This window comes from Lepisma saccharinum, chromosome 11, assembly GCF_977018435.1.
Source record: "Lepisma saccharinum chromosome 11, izLepSacc3.1, whole genome shotgun sequence".
In the NCBI taxonomy this organism is placed as follows: domain Eukaryota; kingdom Metazoa; phylum Arthropoda; class Insecta; order Zygentoma; family Lepismatidae; genus Lepisma; species Lepisma saccharinum.
In genome coordinates this window covers 63511081-63531697 of record NC_139239.1, presented here as the reverse complement: position 1 = coordinate 63531697, position 20617 = coordinate 63511081, and the positions used below count along the sequence as shown (strand labels likewise).

At 36.5% G+C, this 20617-nt stretch overlaps 1 protein-coding gene across 1 annotated transcript in view; it reads left to right on the top strand.

The window, feature by feature from the left end:
- The window catches only part of Sply (Sphingosine-1-phosphate lyase), a 55091-nt gene that overhangs the window by 25577 nt on the left and 8897 nt on the right, over window positions 1-20617 (top strand). The window contains exons 2-8 of the mRNA XM_083131255.1: window positions 1680-1827; window positions 4408-4623; window positions 9676-9884; window positions 12313-12549; window positions 13501-13710; window positions 18312-18447; window positions 18614-18716. Of these exons, the coding sequence (XP_082987381.1) occupies window positions 1680-1827; window positions 4408-4623; window positions 9676-9884; window positions 12313-12549; window positions 13501-13710; window positions 18312-18447; window positions 18614-18716 (1259 nt within the window). The remainder of the gene's footprint in view (window positions 1-1679; window positions 1828-4407; window positions 4624-9675; window positions 9885-12312; window positions 12550-13500; window positions 13711-18311; window positions 18448-18613; window positions 18717-20617) is intronic.

Below are 20617 nucleotides of genomic sequence, written 5' to 3'. Positions count from 1 at the left end.
GAATATTATAACTCTAACTGGAAAGATTTCTGCTTCCTGGATGAGGGTTAATGAATTATTCTTTTACTTGGCTCACGGGGTTTGCCAAATTGATAAGTGCATATGAATCTTTTCATTTAATTAATGTCTTAATGTGAATATTTTAAAACACACAAGGAATGCACAATTTTTGTTCATTCTGCATGAACTTTCTCAGCATAGGAACGAGAATTTTCACACAAGATATTACTGAAAAACATTAAACGTGAAAGAATTTGAACAAAATCAATATTGAAAAATAGATGCTATTACAGAAGCGAAACTTGCTGTAGTAAATCTTCATCTGGCCAATGCAGAAAAAGAGATTTCTTGATAGGTTGTTTCAAGAGAAATATGCATAGCCCTTGGGAAAACAAATACTTTTACATACGATATTGTGGAAAGTAATTTAAACCAAAAAAATCATTAAATTTGATCATGGTACAATAGTTACGTAGCAATTCTTCTCTTGTTCATAGCACTATAAAACTCTAGGAAATATTTCATTTACTGACAATTTTCACCATTGTCGCGGACTTTGGGGAGTTACTTTTTGCCTTTCCCAAATTCCTCAAGAAAATATTGTTGTCAATCTCCCCTCCCCCAATATTTATATGATTATCACACTATCGAAATGAGATATCCATGGCCCAAAACACTAGGATAAGGAAGGCTTGTCATAGATCAAAATTATTTTTCATACTATATGGAAGTAACGCGAAGAATGTGTTTTTACTTACGTGTTTGCTTGTTTTAAGATATTTGTTCCATTATATATGATTTTGTACTCCCCACCTCGGAAAACGTGCACTTTGGCTTAGCCAGATACACTATATTGCACTACTTCTAGCCACAGAAGTTTTAACTATTTCATGTTTCAAGTTTTAAATACGAGAAAAATTTGACAGTTATTATTCATCAACATATTTTCTAACGATTTTCCTTATCGAACTCAGTAAACTAATGTAAATCCGAAAACAGCGAATGAGCGAAACTTCTTACATGATGATTTGTGACACTTTCTAGCATTGACAATATTCATAAGAAAAATGTGCATGGAGTCAAGACAAGAATATACTTTTTCTTATTGAAGCATTCATATTTTCCTAAACACTTATGTCTTGAATTTGCTTGGGTGGGCAATCGGGTGGGCAGAGGAATTTTTGGGTGGACACTTGCACACCCTCGCTCACCCGTTGTGCCATCCCTGCATGGGCACCCAAAAATTGACAGTGGGGAATCATTATACCCCCCTGAAAGCTACTGTCCAATAAAAATGACATATTTCATACATGCAATTTCATTCAGTGGCAATGCATGGAGTAAAATATTTTTAAAATATATTGAATATTTCAGCCGAGGTTAGTAAAGTTCTTTGTAGAATTGCTAAAATTTCAAATTCAAGCATTCCTCAGTTTGCTGTCATACTTCCACTTTCATATTTTATCGTTTTGAGCAATGTTGTGAGATTTTAATGTTTGAAATGTTTTGGACAGTCTGAAGAAGACTTAGCAAAAGGGGTGTTAATGTTGTATTAGATTGTTTAATCATAACATTGTTGACAATGCATATTTTGCATAAAGTTTATTTAACACATTGCAAAAGACATACTTCCATCTAGCGCTTTTATAAACACCATTGTATTTTTATGTATTTTTCAGATGGAGACCATCAGGCATGGGGCTGAAGGTGCAAGGGGCCTTATAAATAATGCATTCTCACAGAAAGAACCATGGCAAATAGCCACAATCACAGCGACTACAGTTCTGGCGGGAGTATGGCTGTGGGATTTCATTTTCCAGGAAGAAAGTAAGTTGTGGAGATATTTGTGATGCATGGAACTACTGTCCGACCATATAAAACTCACCTAGCTTGAATGGATGAATTTGAAGATGAAAGGGTGGAAAGGTGACACTATCCTATGGGTTTCAGTTCAATACTTTGTTTTTGTGCATTCGGACATTTATTATCACTCACATTTTGTGTTTGTGATTAGTGTTACAACTCATAACGTACTTTTTTGAAATAGAATGAGGCTGATTGTCACAGAACCTGATTCCCCATCTGCATTCCACTGGCAGCCTTCAATCCTATTTTTATGACTACTCATCCAGTTAGCACATGCATACTTGCAACCAGGAGTAGACAAATGCAGGGTGTCTGAAAATTTTCACCTGGCACCTGAATTTTCAAATCTGGTACTGCAAGTCTATTTTTTTTTTTTTTTTTTTTTAAATAATTCAGGTTCACTTATGGAAATTTCCACGAGTGCAGTATATGTTTTTGTTGTGTGTGTATTTTTTGTATCACATGTATCATTAAATCAGAATAATTTGCATGCCATCATAAATTTTGGCACAGTGGTTGCTAGCCAGATTTTAAATTCTGCAGATAGGGTAGAATCATCCTTATATTGGAATGTATTTCATAGTTATTTATGCTGTTAATGGTAGAGCCTTCTTTAGGAAAGCACTCCAGTGCTAGAATTAATTACTTTCAATCTGATCTTATTAATTAATACATTAAATGTTTTAACATCACATTCCAAAATGTGTAGTTTTATCTTAATTGGATTCATGGCTTTCTTAGCCTGTATTTAAAAGAAAAAAGCTGGATCCTGAAAAAAAAAAAAAGGTTCTGGTGCCTGATTTGTTTTTAGTTTTGTCTACCCCTGTTGCAACGAACAAAAATGGTACTGTATGTGAGCCACTTTCTTGATATTTCATATTTATTGGCACAACAGTCCATCACATACACTAATCTCCTTCAAGTCTTCTGTCAACCTTCTATATCCGCTTCCTTCCTTATCCAGCTCCTGATTGCATTCTTTCAAATCCTCATCCAAAGTACATCCATTTTCTTGCATTATGTAATTTTTTTTCTGTTCAAACTTGTTTTTTTATGAACAGATAAGATTAGATAAGTAATGATGTAATATGTAGCATTTAATAGGACTGTCAAAGCACCTTTTTTTTCCTTATCATGCTAAGCTACTATGTTGTCAAAAGATTATACTTTTGCATGGTAATTGCTAAAAATGTTAAGGCCTTACTAATGGCATAGTTACTATCCATCCCGCCAAAGAACCGACTTGAAATTATATTTTTTGTTTTTCCCTCCAAAGGCGGGGAGGGTCACATGAACCCTTGAACCAATCAGCTTGGTCTAATCGCCATTGGGGAGGGGAAATTCTTCAGGTATTCTGCTTTGCCAAACTTATGCCTGATAGCAAAACAGGTTACAAAGGCATCCCCAACAATGCCAAGGCACAAGTAGCCTAATGGTTGCCACCAGGCAGAAAACAAATGGATCTCCAATTCTCTCTCTCTCCTGAACTGTGAGCGAAGGGTGCATGTTGATAGCAGAAGGTGTCGTTTACAACTGGGCAAAAATCAGGCATGTGTCCACACCGCTTTTTGCTGTTCGAACCTCCCCCAACTGGAGACGAAAAGTCCCAAGTTGGATCTTTGGCTGGACAGATTTTAGTAGTTAAAGGTATGCCTGTGATCAGGTGCTCTCAGGTTCGATTCCAGGTGTGACACTGAGAAAATTTCCATAGTTCACTATGCAAGTCGGAAACTAAAAGTGCACGAAAGGAACTACATGACTCAGGAATTGGAATGTCTGGCAGTGATGAAGCACACTGCACATTGCATTAGATTCAGCGTTAAACATGGGCAGACCTGGCTCTAGGGAGGGACAACTTTACCACTTGTCCGAGGCCCAACACCAGATAAAATACTATTCTATGATAAAATACTATTCTAAGATAAAATACTATTCTATCCTTAAAACTGGAAGTAAAATGAATTAACAACTAGCATTCTCTCACCTTGTTTATGATAGTGTTGAATTACACCTTTTCTTAATCCTTTGAATCCTTCACAAAACCAGTTGTCTAGCCAGAGGTAAAATAATTTTGAAGAGACTCTTGCTGACATTTGTAAGTTGGGAATATACCAAAAAATGCAATGCTTATGCCACTATTTGTTTGTTCATCCTAGTCCTCCTCCCCAGATGGTGTAGTGGTATCGTTCTTGCCTTGTAATAAAGGGTTCTCAGGTTTGATACCCAGTGGCACTATCTTTTCACCACTCTTCCTCATTTCGTGGGGTTCATATGGTTTACCAACCTGACTGCTAAGATAAGATTCTTATTTATTTATTTCTTGCTGTGTCTTGTTCCCATGATGCTTGTTAAATTTATATGCATAATTGGCTTCTGGTTATTATAATTTACATGGGGAATCATTTTCTTTTCAAGTCATGGCCACAGGAAGCATCTAGTCAAATATATATTTTTCCTTGTGTATACACAAACACTTTAGTCATCCCTTTTTTCGATAGAAACCTTATTTTTATCAGTCATTCCATATATTTTTAAAAATAGGTCTTGTGGATCGAACAAAGAAATCCTTCTTCCGTCTGGCCCGCAAAATACCCTCAGTTTCCAGGAAGATAAAGAAGGAGATGGAGAAAGCTGTGGTTGCCTTCGAGAAAGACATTGTTCACCTTCATCAAGGAAAGCCATACGTTGTTCAGTTACCTCATAAGGGATGGTCCCATGAAAAAGTTGTCACCGAAGTGCACGATTATTTGAATTTAGGTAAGTGATAAATGTTTTATGCTAATCTCTATGGTTGTCATGAAGCTTCCGAATTTTGAAGATTTTTTTTTTACTTACTTACTTACTTATTGTAGTATGTCTTTAATTCTAAGGAAATTCACAATTCTTTAGATAGATATTGCAAACTTTGATGTGGGTCTTCTCCATTTGAGGTGACAGTAAGCACTAAGGAGATAATTATTTTTCAAAGTATCCCTGTATACTACGGAAGATCCCTGCAATTGAATGCAAGATGTACAGTTTTCTTACAAAATATGTTTTCTTGATTTGTGTAAGATGCAATTTTAGTGAAGCTAGCTATTGCATAGTCTGTTCACTATTAATGCAACATATTTTCATGCTTTCCTTTAAATTTCATATGCTATACCAGATGTTCATAATCTTTCATTTACTACAGCCCCCTTTTCTCATGGGCCTTTTATTACAGTTGTAGAATACAGTTTATTACAATATCCGTATTTATTGTATCTGAACGGTGAATGATGTCACTTCAATGAGAAGATTTGTGAGTTGTGATGCATTGTACTTACAAGTTTCGTTATCTCTGTTGCATTCAATTCATTATTATTCTGTGCTTTGTGTTTGCATCAAAGGTTGACACTAACGCAGACTGACTCCCAGGTGCTTGTTGATGATCTGTAAATTGATTTTGCTGACCTTCGTGACAGAGTAGTTAGCACAGCACACTTCGATGCCAGAGTGGTTAGCACATCATACTATGATGCCAGATGTCCCAGGTTTGAATCCAAGCATGGGTGTTCTTTGTGAGTGTCCCTTCATCAATTTCATCATATCATCACTCATCCTCATCATCATGATTAACTAAAAGTAGCAGAAAAGTGAACTAAAATAAGGCAAATCACAACAACAACAAAAGTGGCAATTATATTTTAATAGTGGAGTTTACATTAAGAAGTTCTGTATTACAATGCATTTCCAATATTAATTAAAATCAAACAAAGTTGACATGTTTCTACCTCTAGCAAGCTTTTACTTGAATTAATCTTATTGAAAGCAAGTGCTATTTTTTATCTGTACATTTTGGAAATAATACTTAAATTTTACCTGAGTCTTATACCTGCCACACTGAATGAACATTTTAATGCAAATTATTGTAGATATGATGAAATTCCATTAGAATATTTATGTATTAAAATTTATAAACACTGAACTGCAGTAAAATTTTAAAATTTTCAAGTATCTGTATTGATGGGTAAGAAGAGTATCCAAATCTGTTCAAAATAATATCGGCTCAGGCCTGGTATTCATATTTGATCAAGTTATTGCCTTAGACAAATGTACCTTGCACGAGTTAGAATTTCCAATTAATACATTATGTTTTACTGCATTTGAATTGAATTGAATTGAATTGACTTTATTGCGAGGTTCAGCTGTTGCTGGTCTACCACCGTTTGTTAGTCTATACCGCGTTTGTTAGAACCTGTCCCGTTTCCCACGCTAGCGATCGCTCGACAGTTTCGGTGCCAATGAGAAACGAGGAAAAAATCGTCTGCTGGGCAGCGAGGAGCGAATGGAAACCAGAAGAGAGGCGCTTACGTAGACGCTGTTGCCACGTTGCGTATTTTAATTGGCTGCCTGGCTTTGACTTTCCCCAGCATGGAGAAAAGACAGCGATCAGCTAGCGCGGGAACCGGGACAGGTTGTAACAAACGTGGTATAACTTCAAAAAGTACAGATTAAAATTAAAATTAAAATAAAATTCAAGATTACAAAGAAATTGTACAAGAAAGTACAATAAAATACAAATGGAATAAAATCCCATACAATACAACAGATTAAAATAATAATTAAAATAAAATTCAAGATTACAAAGAAATTAAACAAGAAAGTACAATAAAATACAATAGGAATAAAATCATATACAATGGAACAATATTAGCAGTGAATTAGATAATAAAGTAATTGAAGTCAAGAAAGTTGATAGTAAGATATAAAAAAAAAAATTAGCAACTCACAGTATTTTTCATTATTCACATATTGATTTACCCTGCTTGATCAGTGATTCACGGAGCATATCGCGAAAACGTCTGAAATTTTGATTTTTGGTTAGATTTGGTACTGTGAATTCCAGGCCTTGGGTGCTGCGTAACTGAAAGAGGCCTGATAATCTGAAGTTCTGCAATGAGGTAAGCTGAAACTGGCAGCTTTTCTGGTTGAATGCGAATGAATTTTGCTTCTGAAGTTTAATTTCGAAAAGAGGTAGTTTGGACTTTTGCTATTAATTATGTTGTGCAGTGTACAAAGCAAGTGCAGTTTTCTCCGTTGTGCCATGGAGAGGATTCCATGCTCATTAAGCACAGGAAGAATGTGTTCACAATTTTTTGTTCTATATACATATCTAATGCATACGTTTTGAACTTTCTGTATTTTTTTGTTATTCTTAGACTGTAAACCCCGGGTTCGATACCTGGTGGAGGCACATAGTGGTTCGGATCCCACTTTAAACTGTAGGTCCAGTCCCAATTAGCCTTACTGTGCATAAAGTGGACTTAAAACACCAACTCAATCAATCAATCTTAGACCGTAAACTACATCACAATAGGCAAATAGGGGGAAGATAAGAGACTGCACTAGGTTTAATTTAATCTTAGGCGAGAGGAGGTCTACCAGAAGATAGAGGCTTTTTAATATTGACTACGTCTTGCCACACTGTTGTATCACATGCTCAGACCAATTGAGCTGCTGGTTCATGGTCAGTCCTAGGTTTTTTACTGTTGGAGAAAATTTAATACGCTGTGAAGAATTATTTCACATTCATTGATGTCAATATGTTTCAAGAGACTGCCTGTTCCGATGATGGTAAATATTGCAGCCGAAAGCGTGAATAACAGCGGACCAAGGCTCGAGCCCTAAGGCACTCCAGCTCGTACGTGAAGTTGAAGAAGATAGCTCGCCTGTCTTGCCCTGCTGTTTTCTTCCAGTAAGATAAGTTTCGAACCACTTTAGTGCTGTTGGCGAAAATGTATAATAATGAAGCTTGGTCAGAAGGAGCTTATGCGGTAGAGTGTCAAAGGGCTTGCTAATGTCGAGCAACACCAGTAGTTACTTTCGTGAAATTTAGAAATTTCATATTTCCGCCTTGCACAATTTAATAGTTAAATCCTATTAATTTCGAAGATCTCTGTCTTCATTCACTAAGGTTACAGCGTCTGGAGCGTAAGTAATTTTAAACCGTGTTAGATTGATCCATTGAATTAAAAATGTCGTCTGTTACTTTTAAGAGTGCAGTCTGTGTGCTATGGTGATGGTGCAAACTGGATTGCGGCTGGGGAAGGATATGAAATTTGTCAATATGCTTTTGAATTTGATCATTTGCAATTTTTTTGATGACTTTTGAAAGCACCGGCAGAATGCTGATGGGTCGTAAGTCATTGACAGAAACCAGGTTCTGGTTTTTAGGGATGGGAATGACCGTTACTTCTTTCCAAGAATCAGGGAAACTGCCTGTGGAGAGTAAGTAGTTGATTATGTGCATTAGCGGTAGGAGGATATGATGAAGAGAGAGCTGTATCATTTTTATTGATAGGTCATTGGATCCAGATGCATTTGATTGGATTTCGTATATTGCTTTCCTGACGTGAGAACCATCCACCTCACAGAAACTGAACGCTTCTGCACTGTGGTCGAAACTGCTGGTGTAACATTTCTCACATTGCTGCGAGACTAGCTCTTGATTAATTTCCATTTTGGAGGATACGTTTACAAAATGGTAGTTCAGTGCCTTTGCATCATTTAATGCAGGTGGAAGGTTCTCGATTTTGTTTTTCCTGCCATATCCCCAGCTTCGCAAGTGTTTCCAAATGTGTTTTGAATCGTTGGATGAATTTATGATGTATTCAAAATACGCCTTTTTTTCTTGTCTTACGACTGAAGTAGCGAAGTTATGCAATCTCTTGTATTCGTTCCAATGGTCAGGATTATTTGTTCGTTTAAATTTTAACAGCATGTTGTCACATAATCTCATAATTAATTTAGCATGTATGTGATTGTTGTGCCCTTACTTTGTGATTTCCCGTAACGTAAAGAGAGATATGCTAAAGAGTGATCAGAAGTACTGACTGGTACCGTAACACCAGAGTTGATAGTATCACTTACATTATTCACAAATATTAGATCAATGAGCATTTTAGTAGAGGCAGTTATTTGCGTCGGTTCAGTTAAGATTTGGGAGAGGTTAAACTGATTAACAAGTGATTGAACATAGGAAGTGTCGGGTTCATTTGGTTTCAGAAATCTACATTAAAATCGCCTAAAGCCACAATATGATGGACTTCATGGTTAATATCTGATATAATATCTTCTAGGATTGATAGCTTAGAATAAAGTATATCTCCAGGTTTATAAATCCCACAGATCCCGACTCTTTCTTTCTTTAAATGATTTTTACTATTATATATTCAATATTTGTTTGTTCTTCCAAAATATATGAAATCTCTTCAGCTTGCAGTTCAGAGCGTACATATAATAAGAGCCCGCTGGCATTTTTGTGTTTTCTGTCTTTCCGCAAAACTGAAAACCCATGGATATTTATGGTTTTGTCATCAATGTGTCCTTTGACGTACATTGTGTGTGATGTTCTTCATCCAGTTTTTGTTCATCAGGGAGCGAATTTTTACATGTTTGATAGTGAAAGAGGAGGGAGGGTGGGTGGAGGCAGCAGTGGTCGTGTTGGCCGGGGGCGATTTCCTTGGAAGAAAGCAAAGGTCTCTCCCCCCGTTTGTCACTGCAGCGAGGGTTCAGGGTGACGGAATGCACTGAACTGTTAGAGGAGGTTCACCCAGGAGTGGCAACATTTGAAAGTTTAACATATACCCCGTGAATTCTGACGACCAGAAGCAAAATGTAATCTTTACATGTGCACATATTTTTCACAAAATTTATAAAGTTGATTGTATTTAACAGAAAAATATCAACTGTGATATGCATTTCATAAAGATTAAAAAATAAAGAAAAATAATAGTAAATAAAAAAATTATATAAAAATCAACTTAACCTTGCCTCCTTTCACAGGTGAATACAAATGGAAAGAGGGGTATGCATCAGGTGCAGTTTACAACTATGACCCGAAGTTAATAGCATTGCTCACAGAAGTTTATGGCTTGGCATCATATACAAACCCTCTCCATGCTGATTTGTTCCCAGGAGTGTGCAAAATGGAAGCAGAAGTTGTGAGAATAGCAGCAAATCTATTTCATGGGGGACCTAATGCTTGTGGCACGGTAAAGGAAACCACTTGTGATTATTGTTTTTGTAGTTATAAGCATTTTTATATTTATTTGAGGTAAATATGTGAAATTTATCAGTATTTTTAACTATTATGCCGCCAGGCTATGAATATTAACCATTTCGTTTTTTCTCCTGTTACTTTTCTGTATGTAATTTTGTGTGTGTTAATGTTGTGCTCATGAAGACCTTGTTTCCAAGTTACGAGCCCTTGAAAAGCAACCACCATTATCCTGTATGTATGCAGCCTTATAACACACAATAATGGTCGTCACTGCCATTTATTCATTTATTTTTTTCTGTTGGAGTGTTTACTAAAGAGGTTGGTTGTTATTCTGGGTATCTACCAGTCTGGAAATCCTGGAAAAGTCGGGGAATTTATTTTTTCTGGAAATGTCAGGGAAATTTACTGTTTCTGAAAAAAAAAATTACATTTTTGTAGTACTGCCCTAAAAGTAGGTTTATGGACAAAGAAGAATATGAAAAGCAAGAAACTTAAATTTGTTGCAGACGAATTATCATTCAGTTTGGTACACTGAGTATTATTGGTGTAACAGTAGAAATTGCATATTTAATACTCCAGAAAAAGAGGTCATGTTTTGAACTATTTTCAAGTAGAAATCTACTACAGTAAGTGGCTATTGGCATTTCACACTTTCTTGTTACAATTTTTGTGTTGTGTTTAGTTGATATTAGAATTAATGCACATGTTATTAAATTATATAAATTATACTTATACTTATGTCTTTGTCTATCATAGTCGAAATGAGGCAAGTAATACATAAAAATCACCCCTGATTCCCCTGATTATTGTTCAGTTTCCCTTTGAAATGAATATTCTAAGAACTTAGTTAAGTGGGATTCTACAGGGCAATACATGAATTGCCGTAATGACTTGGTCTGGAAAAGTCAGGAAATTTTGTTTATACAAAATAGTGGACACACTGTTCTTGAAGTTGCAGGGTTTTACCCCTCCTCCTTAAATCATCAATGTATGCATTGTATTTGTATGTTTTTTTTCTATTAAAGGAGGGTTTGTAAATTTTATGCAGAGATATTTACACTCCAGATGATAGCCTTTGCATTGATTGGTTACAACAGTGTACTGAAAAGAATCATTGTTTTCCGACAGAAAATGTAACTTGTAGTTTGCAACTGTGAATCTGCCTACAGGATACAAATTGTTGTTTTTTCGACAACCAGACATAACATTGAAGTGAAGCTTCAACAAACCTAATTTTCTAAGAAAAAAATATTTGTAGCACTAGATGCTGTGAAAGCTTGTTGGCAGGATAGGATGACTTTTTGTTATGTATGTGTGTGTGTATGTATATACTGGGCGATTCAAAAGTCCAACTTCACCTGGGTACATTGGGGTGAGGAGCCTATGCGTGAGGGTGCTTTCGGGACTTTGCAGCCATCTTGAAGTCTGCCATATTGGATCGAGATAAAAATTTTCAAATGAAAAGGGGGCCATGTGGGGTATCAACTATCAAAACACATTTGAATTTTCCAAGAAATGCAATGCTGTAATTAGTTTTGTGATGTAATTAGTTTTGTGATAGCTGTAATGATTCAAAAGTTATTGACACTGAAAGATGGAAACCACGTGCTGCAGTACCCACTGGTATGTCCTAGAGGATGCGCTCAATGTAGTTCCCATCATGGCAAACACACTCTTCGAGGTGTGAGATCCACTCTGCATGAACCCACATGAACATCTGTGGTGATATTTTATCACAGACCTGCATGATGCTCTAGTGAAGGTGGTGTGTATAGCAGATTTTCTTGGAGTACACTAGCTGTTTCAAGTAACCCCATAGAAAACTCCTCGAGGAGTATGTTCAGCACGATGGGAACCACATTCCACCACCTCTAGGCCATTCTGGTGGGTACTGCAACACACAGTTACCATCTTTCAGTGTCAATAACATTTGTACCGTTACAGCTGTCACAAAACAAATTACAGCATTGCATATCTTCGTAAATCCTAATGTGTTTTGATAACCCACATGGCCCCTTTGCCATTTGAAAGAATTTACCTCGATCCAATATGGCGGACTTCAAGATAGTGGCCAAGATGTCCTGGAAGCACCCTCACACATGGGTCCCTTACCCCGATGTACTGAGGTGAAGTTGGATCTGCCATTACCGCATCCATTTCAGAGACAAAGGGGTGTCCTGGACTTTTGAATCACCCTGTATAATGGAAGGAATGAATGAATAAAGAAGGTTAAGGGGTAGAAAAATAATTGCCAATATTCTTTTTCACTTCATTACCAGAGCATGGACATATTCATTAGGGATTAGGTGATACCAATACAAAGGTATTTGCTGATACAAGCCCTAATGTTTGTTGTATTTTTATTTAATACTGGTTTCAGTGCCAGTGTTTAATGAATTAATTTGTTGTTTCCGTTTCAGATGACCACTGGTGGCACAGAGTCTATCTTGATGGCCTGCAAAGCTTACAGGGACTATGCCAAAAATGAGAAAGGAATCAGGTATCCGGAAATTGTGTGTCCTGTCACAGCGCATGCAGCTTTTGATAAAGCGGCAAATTATTTTGGTATGCGAATTAAACATGTCCCAGTAGACCCTGTCACTACAAAAGTTAATATGAAGGCAATGAGAAAAGCAATATCAAGGAATACATGCATGGTGAGACTTAACATTAAAAAGCTAGTAAATTATACATTGATAGTGTGTGTAAGAAGTAGTGTAATTTGATCGCTTAGGCAATTTTTGAAAAAAACATCTATGGTGGTTTTCTGTATATGTTTCATATCATTAGGTGGGTGGAAATAACCTTCAATGTTCAAGAACCCATTTTAATTTTATTAAAGTAAAACACACATATATATACATGAAGTATGTGTGTTGGAGATCTTAAAAATTTGAACTTTAATTTGCTCCTGAAAATAGTATAAGTAGTCTTTTTAACTTTGTCTAGTAATGACAAGGACGAGATATCAGTATTGGTTGGAATTGAATCAATGATACCAGCCGATGCTTTCCAGAGTCCAGGAGTTTCCCGGAGTCCACAAAAGTGTCAAGTGTCATTTTTGTGGAGTCTAAATACCATAGAAAGTACACAAAATGCATAATTTTTTATTCTTTTTGCAACAGTTTTTGTGGAGTTTCATTTTCACTGAAGTAGAACACAAATGAACAAGTACAAACCATATACAAAGGAATTTTACATTTTTCAGGATGCCAGGATAAAAAAAACTTGAAATGCAGAAGCATGTAAAACCCAGGAATAGTTTATAGTATTTTGCTTTATTGGGATCAAGAAGTTTGAGTGCCTAATGTAGGAAAAGGTAAAAAATCGGGAATGTAAATTCGGGGTCTCACTGAAACACCATGAACATTTTTCCCGTTTAATTTCAGAACTTAGCAACAACTCCTTGGGGGAAAATCTGATACCCAATTGATAGACCACCCTCTTCTCAACCTCTCATAATATCTTTGTATGTTTCAGATAGAGTGGTACTCGCAGACTACTCATTAATGAGTACTCTGTTGGGAATGTGATAATGTGAATGTATGTGGATCAATTTAACATGATTTTGTCTGACAATTTTCTCTGTCTTTCCCCATTAATTTTAGCTTGTAGGTTCAGCACCAACTTATCCGTATGGCATAATAGACCCAATTCAAGAAATAGCTGCCTTGGGACTCAAGTATAATATTCCTGTTCATGTGGATGGATGCTTAGGTGGTTTCATAACAGCATTCATGAGAGATGCAGGCTTTCCACTTCCACCATGTGATTTCACTGTGAAAGGTGTTACCAGCATTTCAGCCGACACCCATAAGGTATATATAGTTGTATAGAGCAACTTTTCTTTAGAGTATCACCTTAAGAAATCCGTTTTCTATCTTGTAATGTAGGATTTTTATTTTAATATTGGAAATGTTTTATATGTTAGTGATCCAAAACTAATTTCTCTTTGCCTGTATTTGCTAGAATTTCTATTGTGATCCTAGCATAGCATATTTTTCAACTTCGTCGCATTGAGAATGATTATAATTTCTATATTTCTTAATGTTTCAAGGATTGAATTCTTTAGTGTTAAATTTAAAAGAGCCACTGTTATCCAGCCGGTAGGGTGTCTTCCTGCCATGGAGGTGACCCAGGTTCAATTTCCAGGGTGGGATGTAGCATGGTACTGATCACCACCTTCACCAATGCCCAAGGTTGTGAATGAGTGGAGCCCTACTCCACCCATTCCCCCTCCACATATCATGACAAGTTGCAATTCGCCTCTCTGGTGGCATAGAGGTAATGTTGCCTTGTAATCAAAGGGTCCCAGGTTTGGTATCCAGTGGAAGCACCCAGCCTGTTTGTGCCTCAACATGCAGGAGGTAACTTTGTTATACTTAGAATATATCATTAACTTTGTTATACTTAGAATATATTATATACTCCCCAATTAAGAAAATAACTTAATTTTTTTTTTCAATTAATTGAGGTCAGACATACAATCATATATACAGGAGCAACGAGGTAAATCCAGAAATGTCACTATAGAGGATAGTCAAATGTGGGGAACAAATCAATATATTGTTATGCAAATCAGTACAAATGTACTAAAGGATATACAGAGTAAAATTATTTGATGTAAAATCCACCAACCATGACCTTTTCAAGCCTGGGCACTGACTGAAGGTGCACTTGACTTCCTCCTTGCGCATTGTCGTGTATGTACACAGGATAATACGCACGCGTTTTATACATATTAAAACTTGAGACATAAACAGACCACTAATTAACATTTAACAATAGATTTACTGACACACAGCTTAACATACAACTTCCACAATGTACACCTCCATATTTCAACCAACCATAAACAAAAGCCTAACGATATTTCACACCTAACATTCCCCTATCTTCCTTTAAAATTTTCAGTCCTTCACATATTGAAGTTTATCAGGAGGTCTTCGCTCCCTGATTGATCTCCTAATGGCATCTTCTTTGCTTCCCTGATGTTGCTCTGGTCTCTCCGAGGATGACTCTGAACTACAACCTGCCCCAATATCCAAAATCGAGGTGTCAATTACATCACCTGGATCTGGGAAATCCATCAAAAGTTCGTCATAAAATCTTGGAAATGTTGATCCAGTAGAAGTTCCAGGAAGCTCTTGTCGCTTATCGATTTCATTTTCCTCAGTACCTTTTCTTCTATTCAGCCACTTCAGCTGGTTTAAGTGCACCATTCGTCTCTTTCCGTCCACTTCTACCATCCAAGTGACATCGCTGTTTCTTCTCAGTATTCTGCCCTGAACATATCTCATTGCATTCTTTTTTCTTTGAACGATAATTTCACCCACACTATATTACTTCCTAAATTATCATCATCTTTCTTCTGAGGTTCCTTCATCTGTTCATAATCCTCTTTAGATATCTTCTCCATATCACATCAAATGTATTCACCGTCATATATGAAAAGATAATTTGCTGCGAAGATTTACCCGTCGGTGTACTACATTCACTCTGCACGGCCAGCAAGACCTTTTGCAGCAAATGAATGACGTCAAAATGTGTGTTCTTATTTAAGCACTCTCGTACTGCACAATCCAATTTAGTTTTAATTGTCTGGACACACCTCTCCACTTGGCCATTGCTCTCTGGGTGGTAGGCCGGTGAGTGATATAATGTAATGTTGTGCTTTTCACAGAAAGCTCCAAATTCTTTACTTGAAAATGGTGGTCCATTATCACAAATTGTGTGTTTTGGAAAACCAAATATAGCAAAACTTTTTACTAAATAATCTTTCACTTCCTTGAAAGACATGGAAGAGACTCTCTGACAGTCTATCCATTTACTATATGCATCTACTATTATGATGTAAGTACTATTTCTGTATGAGAAGAAGTCAATGTGCATTCTTTCCCATGGATATTGACAGTTATCCCAAGCACTGTATTCTCTTGATGAATTATCTGGTTTTACTGCTGTGCATATTCCACAATCTTTAACATATGCCTCGACAGCCACGTTTATTCCTGGCCAACAATACTTTTACCTCAACATCATCTTCATTTTGACAATACCACTATGATCATCGTGTGCTTTCTTAAGTATTATGTTCCGCACTATTTTGGGTACCACCAATTTATAACCCCAAAATAACAATCCTTCAACCATGCTCAATTCTGCTTGCTCCTTTTAAAAGCAATTAATTTCTTTAAATCATCTCCATTATATCCCTTTATCTCACTAGACCAACCATGCTTAACGAAGTTCATAACTGTGCTCATTATTTTGTCTTCACTTGTACATTTTCTCATAACTTCTTGAACTTTAGGTGTAAGCGTCATCTGATAAACAAATTCCTCTTGAAGATCATCTTCATGACATACATCTGCTAACGGCAATCTAGACAACATGTCAGCCAACTCCACTTTCTTTGTATATGTCAACTTGTATGAAAAAGACGCTAGGAACAAACACCATCTTTGAATACGTGGTGACGCAAGAATGGGTATTGGCTTATCTAATGTAAGTAACTGTTCCACAGGTTGAGAATCTGTCCAAATTTCGAAGAACCTTCCTTGGACATACTTTTCAAACCTTTTCACCATGAATACAATTCACAATGCTTCCTTTTCGTGCATAGGATATTGTAATTCATGTTTAGGTAACGTACATGATATACATTCTATTGTATGAAGCTGCCCATTTATCTTGTGGCACAACTGTGCTCCTAGACCATTTTGTGCAGCATCGCATTGCACTACCAAATCTTGATTCTGATCATATGGCACCAGAACTATAGCACTTACCAACGCCTGTTTTGCAGCTTCAAATAGCCTGTGACACAAATCAGTCCACTTCCACATAACATTCTTCCTTAACAGATTATATAATTCAGATAGTATTATCGATAAATTGGGCACACAGCACCTATAAAAATTGATTCCACCAAGAAATGCTTTTACTTCATGAACGTTACATGGCTCAGAACATTGCAATAATGCTTTCATTTTCTTTTCTGACGATCTAATTCCTGACCTACTCAGCACATGTCCCAGATATTCTACTTCATGTACAAACCATACGCATTTGTCCCAATTAATCTTAATGTTGTGTTCTTTTAAACGCTGCAGAACTTCCAGTGTTTGTACACATGTTTCAAGCATTCCTTTCCCTGAAATGAGCAAATGGTCTTGATATGGTATGACATAATTCAAACCGTGAAGTATATCTTCAATTGTCTTCTGAAATATTTGGGAAGATACACTAACTCCAAATGGTTGTCTCGTATGTCAAACCAAGCCCCATGGGGTATTCATAACAAGCAATTGCTTGGCCTGATCGTCTAATGCTATTTGTAAATAAGCTTTCTTCAGGTCCAAAGAAGCAAATGTATCATGACCACTAATTAACATTTAACAATAGATTTACTGACACACAGCTTAACACGCATGTTCTTCATCAATTCTATAATGGTTACTCTAGTCATATTTTTCTCGCTGTGATGCATCACATTTGCCTTTTGCCTTGACTACACAAGGGCATTGCAGTGGGACTGGAAGGGGGACCTCTGGTGGGGAAGTTTATCCCAAAGATAGGGCCTGGGTCTTTCCTGCCTTGTGAGCTAGAGACTGATTCTTGACCTTTCTTACCTATTTCTTGTGCCAGGTCACTCATTCTCCCCTCACCATCCTCATCGGTCTTATCCTTAAACTCGGCCATGAATTTCACACTTGTCTTGTCTCCTGGTTGTCAGACTTCCTGAGCTTGCGATGGTTTCAGAAAGTGATTTTCCCTTACAAAGCAATTTGAGTATTCCCATCCTAAGGTCATATACTCAATTCATGTCTGAGCAAATCCGAGTTGTTGATTGCTCAGTGTTTTCTTCTTCAGTGACCGCATCACTCATGCCACATGCAATGAATTTGGGTGGCCATCTTATCTGTAATATTATTATTAATAATAATAACCTGTGGTGCAACAGCCCATGAGGGCCAGGGCCTACCTACCAACTGCTTTCCTGACTCTTACCTGCCAAGGTGGGTGATCATCCTACCAGTTACAGAGTGATGTGTGGTCAGCATGACAAGCCCCAATCATTGTTGTAGGTTTCTGTGACGAGGTTACACTAGTCATTTGTAGCTCCCCAATTTTCTCAGGATGATGGGTGGTCACCGGCCCCATACACAGGCCAAAATCTCGCTTCCTCCAAGAGACTTGAACCTACGTTCCATAGACTGAGCCCAAAGCCTGATGTCTTAGACTGCACAGCCACAGTGCAGGACTATCTGTAATATTGCGTTTCCATTTTTTTTACCTCAATTTCCCTGTAAATGATTTTGAGCATCTAAGCAGCATTTTATGATAGAAAAGTTCCCTCCCCCAAAATATATATGATTCATATTTTTTATTTATTACTTTTTTTGTTTCATTTTAGTATGGTTTTGCACCAAAAGGCTCATCTCTAGTATTGTATTCAGATCCTAAGTATCGTCACCAGCAATTTTTTGTTATAACTGACTGGCCTGGAGGTGTTTATGGATCTCCATCATGTAATGGTTCACGGGCAGGTGGTAAGTCTTTATTATCACATATTAATGAGAATGCTTTAAAGAAAAAATAAATATGTATCTGTAATAAATGCACCGCTATGATAATTTCCTGGTTCACATTTGGTTAAGGAAACTTTATAAAGAAGCTACTGTTCTTATTCTTCAGTTTTTGTTTTCTGTATTGTAGGAATAATTGCTGCATGCTGGGCTACTCTGATGCATTTTGGTTATGATGGATATGTAGAGGCAACAAGGAAAATAGTTACAGTCGCAAGATACATCGAAGAAGGGTGAGTTGATATCTTTACTTGCCTGGCTTTTTCTTGCATTAGTTCAACTTACTAAAGCTAGTTTTCGCACCATTGTTTCTCTAAAAGGTGCAGTGAAGTTCCCCACTTGTACTGCACGTTACATACAAGAACACTGTGGTATTTTTTAAAATACTACCTAAGAGAGAAAAATTAATGTATTCTAAAATAAAAAAATATATATATGAGGTATAGGGTGTGCAGAGAAAGAATACATTTAGCATACATTGAGATGAAAATTATGAATCAAATTGCTAATGGACAGATAGTTGAACATAATGCAAGAAAGATGAACATAAATGGTACACAACCTGACCTTATTCCTTCGTATGGTGGGGAACAGACTAGAGCTGCAGACAATGCAAACTGGAAAAGTACGATACCTGTAGTTGTGGACAAACTTAACCTCTTGAGGGCCAGGATTTCCAGTCGCATGCTTTTCAAATGTGCAGAGATGTATTAAAAATAGTAACATAACTAATTTTGTCGAGAGTTGGTCAGTTTTATTTTTGTGGTGAATGACAGTTCTTTAAATGGAAGTATATTTTATCCATATTGCCTCCCAAAAACGAAAGTTAAAAAAAAAAAGGAAGCAGAAGAAATTTAAAATTTTACAGAAAAGAAGAAAAACAACTTATGTAGCATGTCACTATGACCTCCACAAAAAAACTGTAAATGGATGAAAATGTGCAGTTTGTAGTTCTGTAATGGTCCTACATTTGTATTAAGTCACGTTTAAAATAGTTAAATACTTCTTGGGGGAAAAATGATAGAAATGTATAGTACTCCCAGGAAGAAGCTGTATATCAATCTTGGTGAGGAAATTCAGATGTAGCATTGATCTGTGGATGCAAATCACTTGAAATTTTCAGATAACAACATGAAAGGTAACTCTTCGGCAACATGTCACTTCCATCCCTATATTTTGAAATAAAATGGAAAATTGTAAACATTTTGTGAAATTTCAGAAATTGGGCATCTTGCTGGGTGTTCTGAAAATTCAGTTGTAGGTTGAAATTTGCAATGCAAAAACCTGAACAGAATTGAAAGTTTAATTTTCAAGTAAATAAAATGGACATTAAGAGACTAAATGTAAGACAACAAATTACACTGGCTTGAGAACATCAAGGTAAACAACTTTTCTTGTTAATGTTAATCCACCGCTGGTTGAAGCCTTTTTTGAGAGCTACATGCACTCAAGAAACATTTTATCATGTCTGTATTTAACAAATGCATACAGATTTATTGTTGCCCTTTTTTTTTTTTCATGGAACTCGATATTATTTTACTGTGTGGAAATAAGAATCATGCTAGCAGAGAAGGAGACAGGACGAAACCCAGAGATTACCTGTTTCACTCTATTCATGCATTTGTTGAATGGTATTTAAAGGTAGTAAAAATATTTCGAAAGCACCTCCCTGCATACTTTTTGTTCTGTGTTTAGCCTTTTAGAATCCTGATTTGAATTTACATTCCGTAGACATATATTGGAAGCACAAGGCTCTGTGCAATGGTTTTGCATCGCTCGCCTCAAACACTGGCCTGGGACGGAAGATGCAAATGTGAAGTTTGTGAAAAGCTTCAAGTTATAAAATAATAAACATGCTGTTTTTAAATACATATTGAATAGTAATATACTTTCCAGCGCAAATGTAAAAAAAAGTTTATTGTGTCAAAATATAGGTGCCAGATTGCATACGACAAAGAATGTAATTTGCGTACTGTGAACAGCGATAAGAAAGCTGACTGTGGGTTCACTTTCATGCTGATGGGAAAAAAAAAAAAAAAAAAAAAAAAAAAAAAAAAAAAAAAAAAAAAAAAAAACTTGGGCAGTAGCGTACGCAGGATTTCATCAAGGGGGGGGGGGTTTATTTCTAAAACTT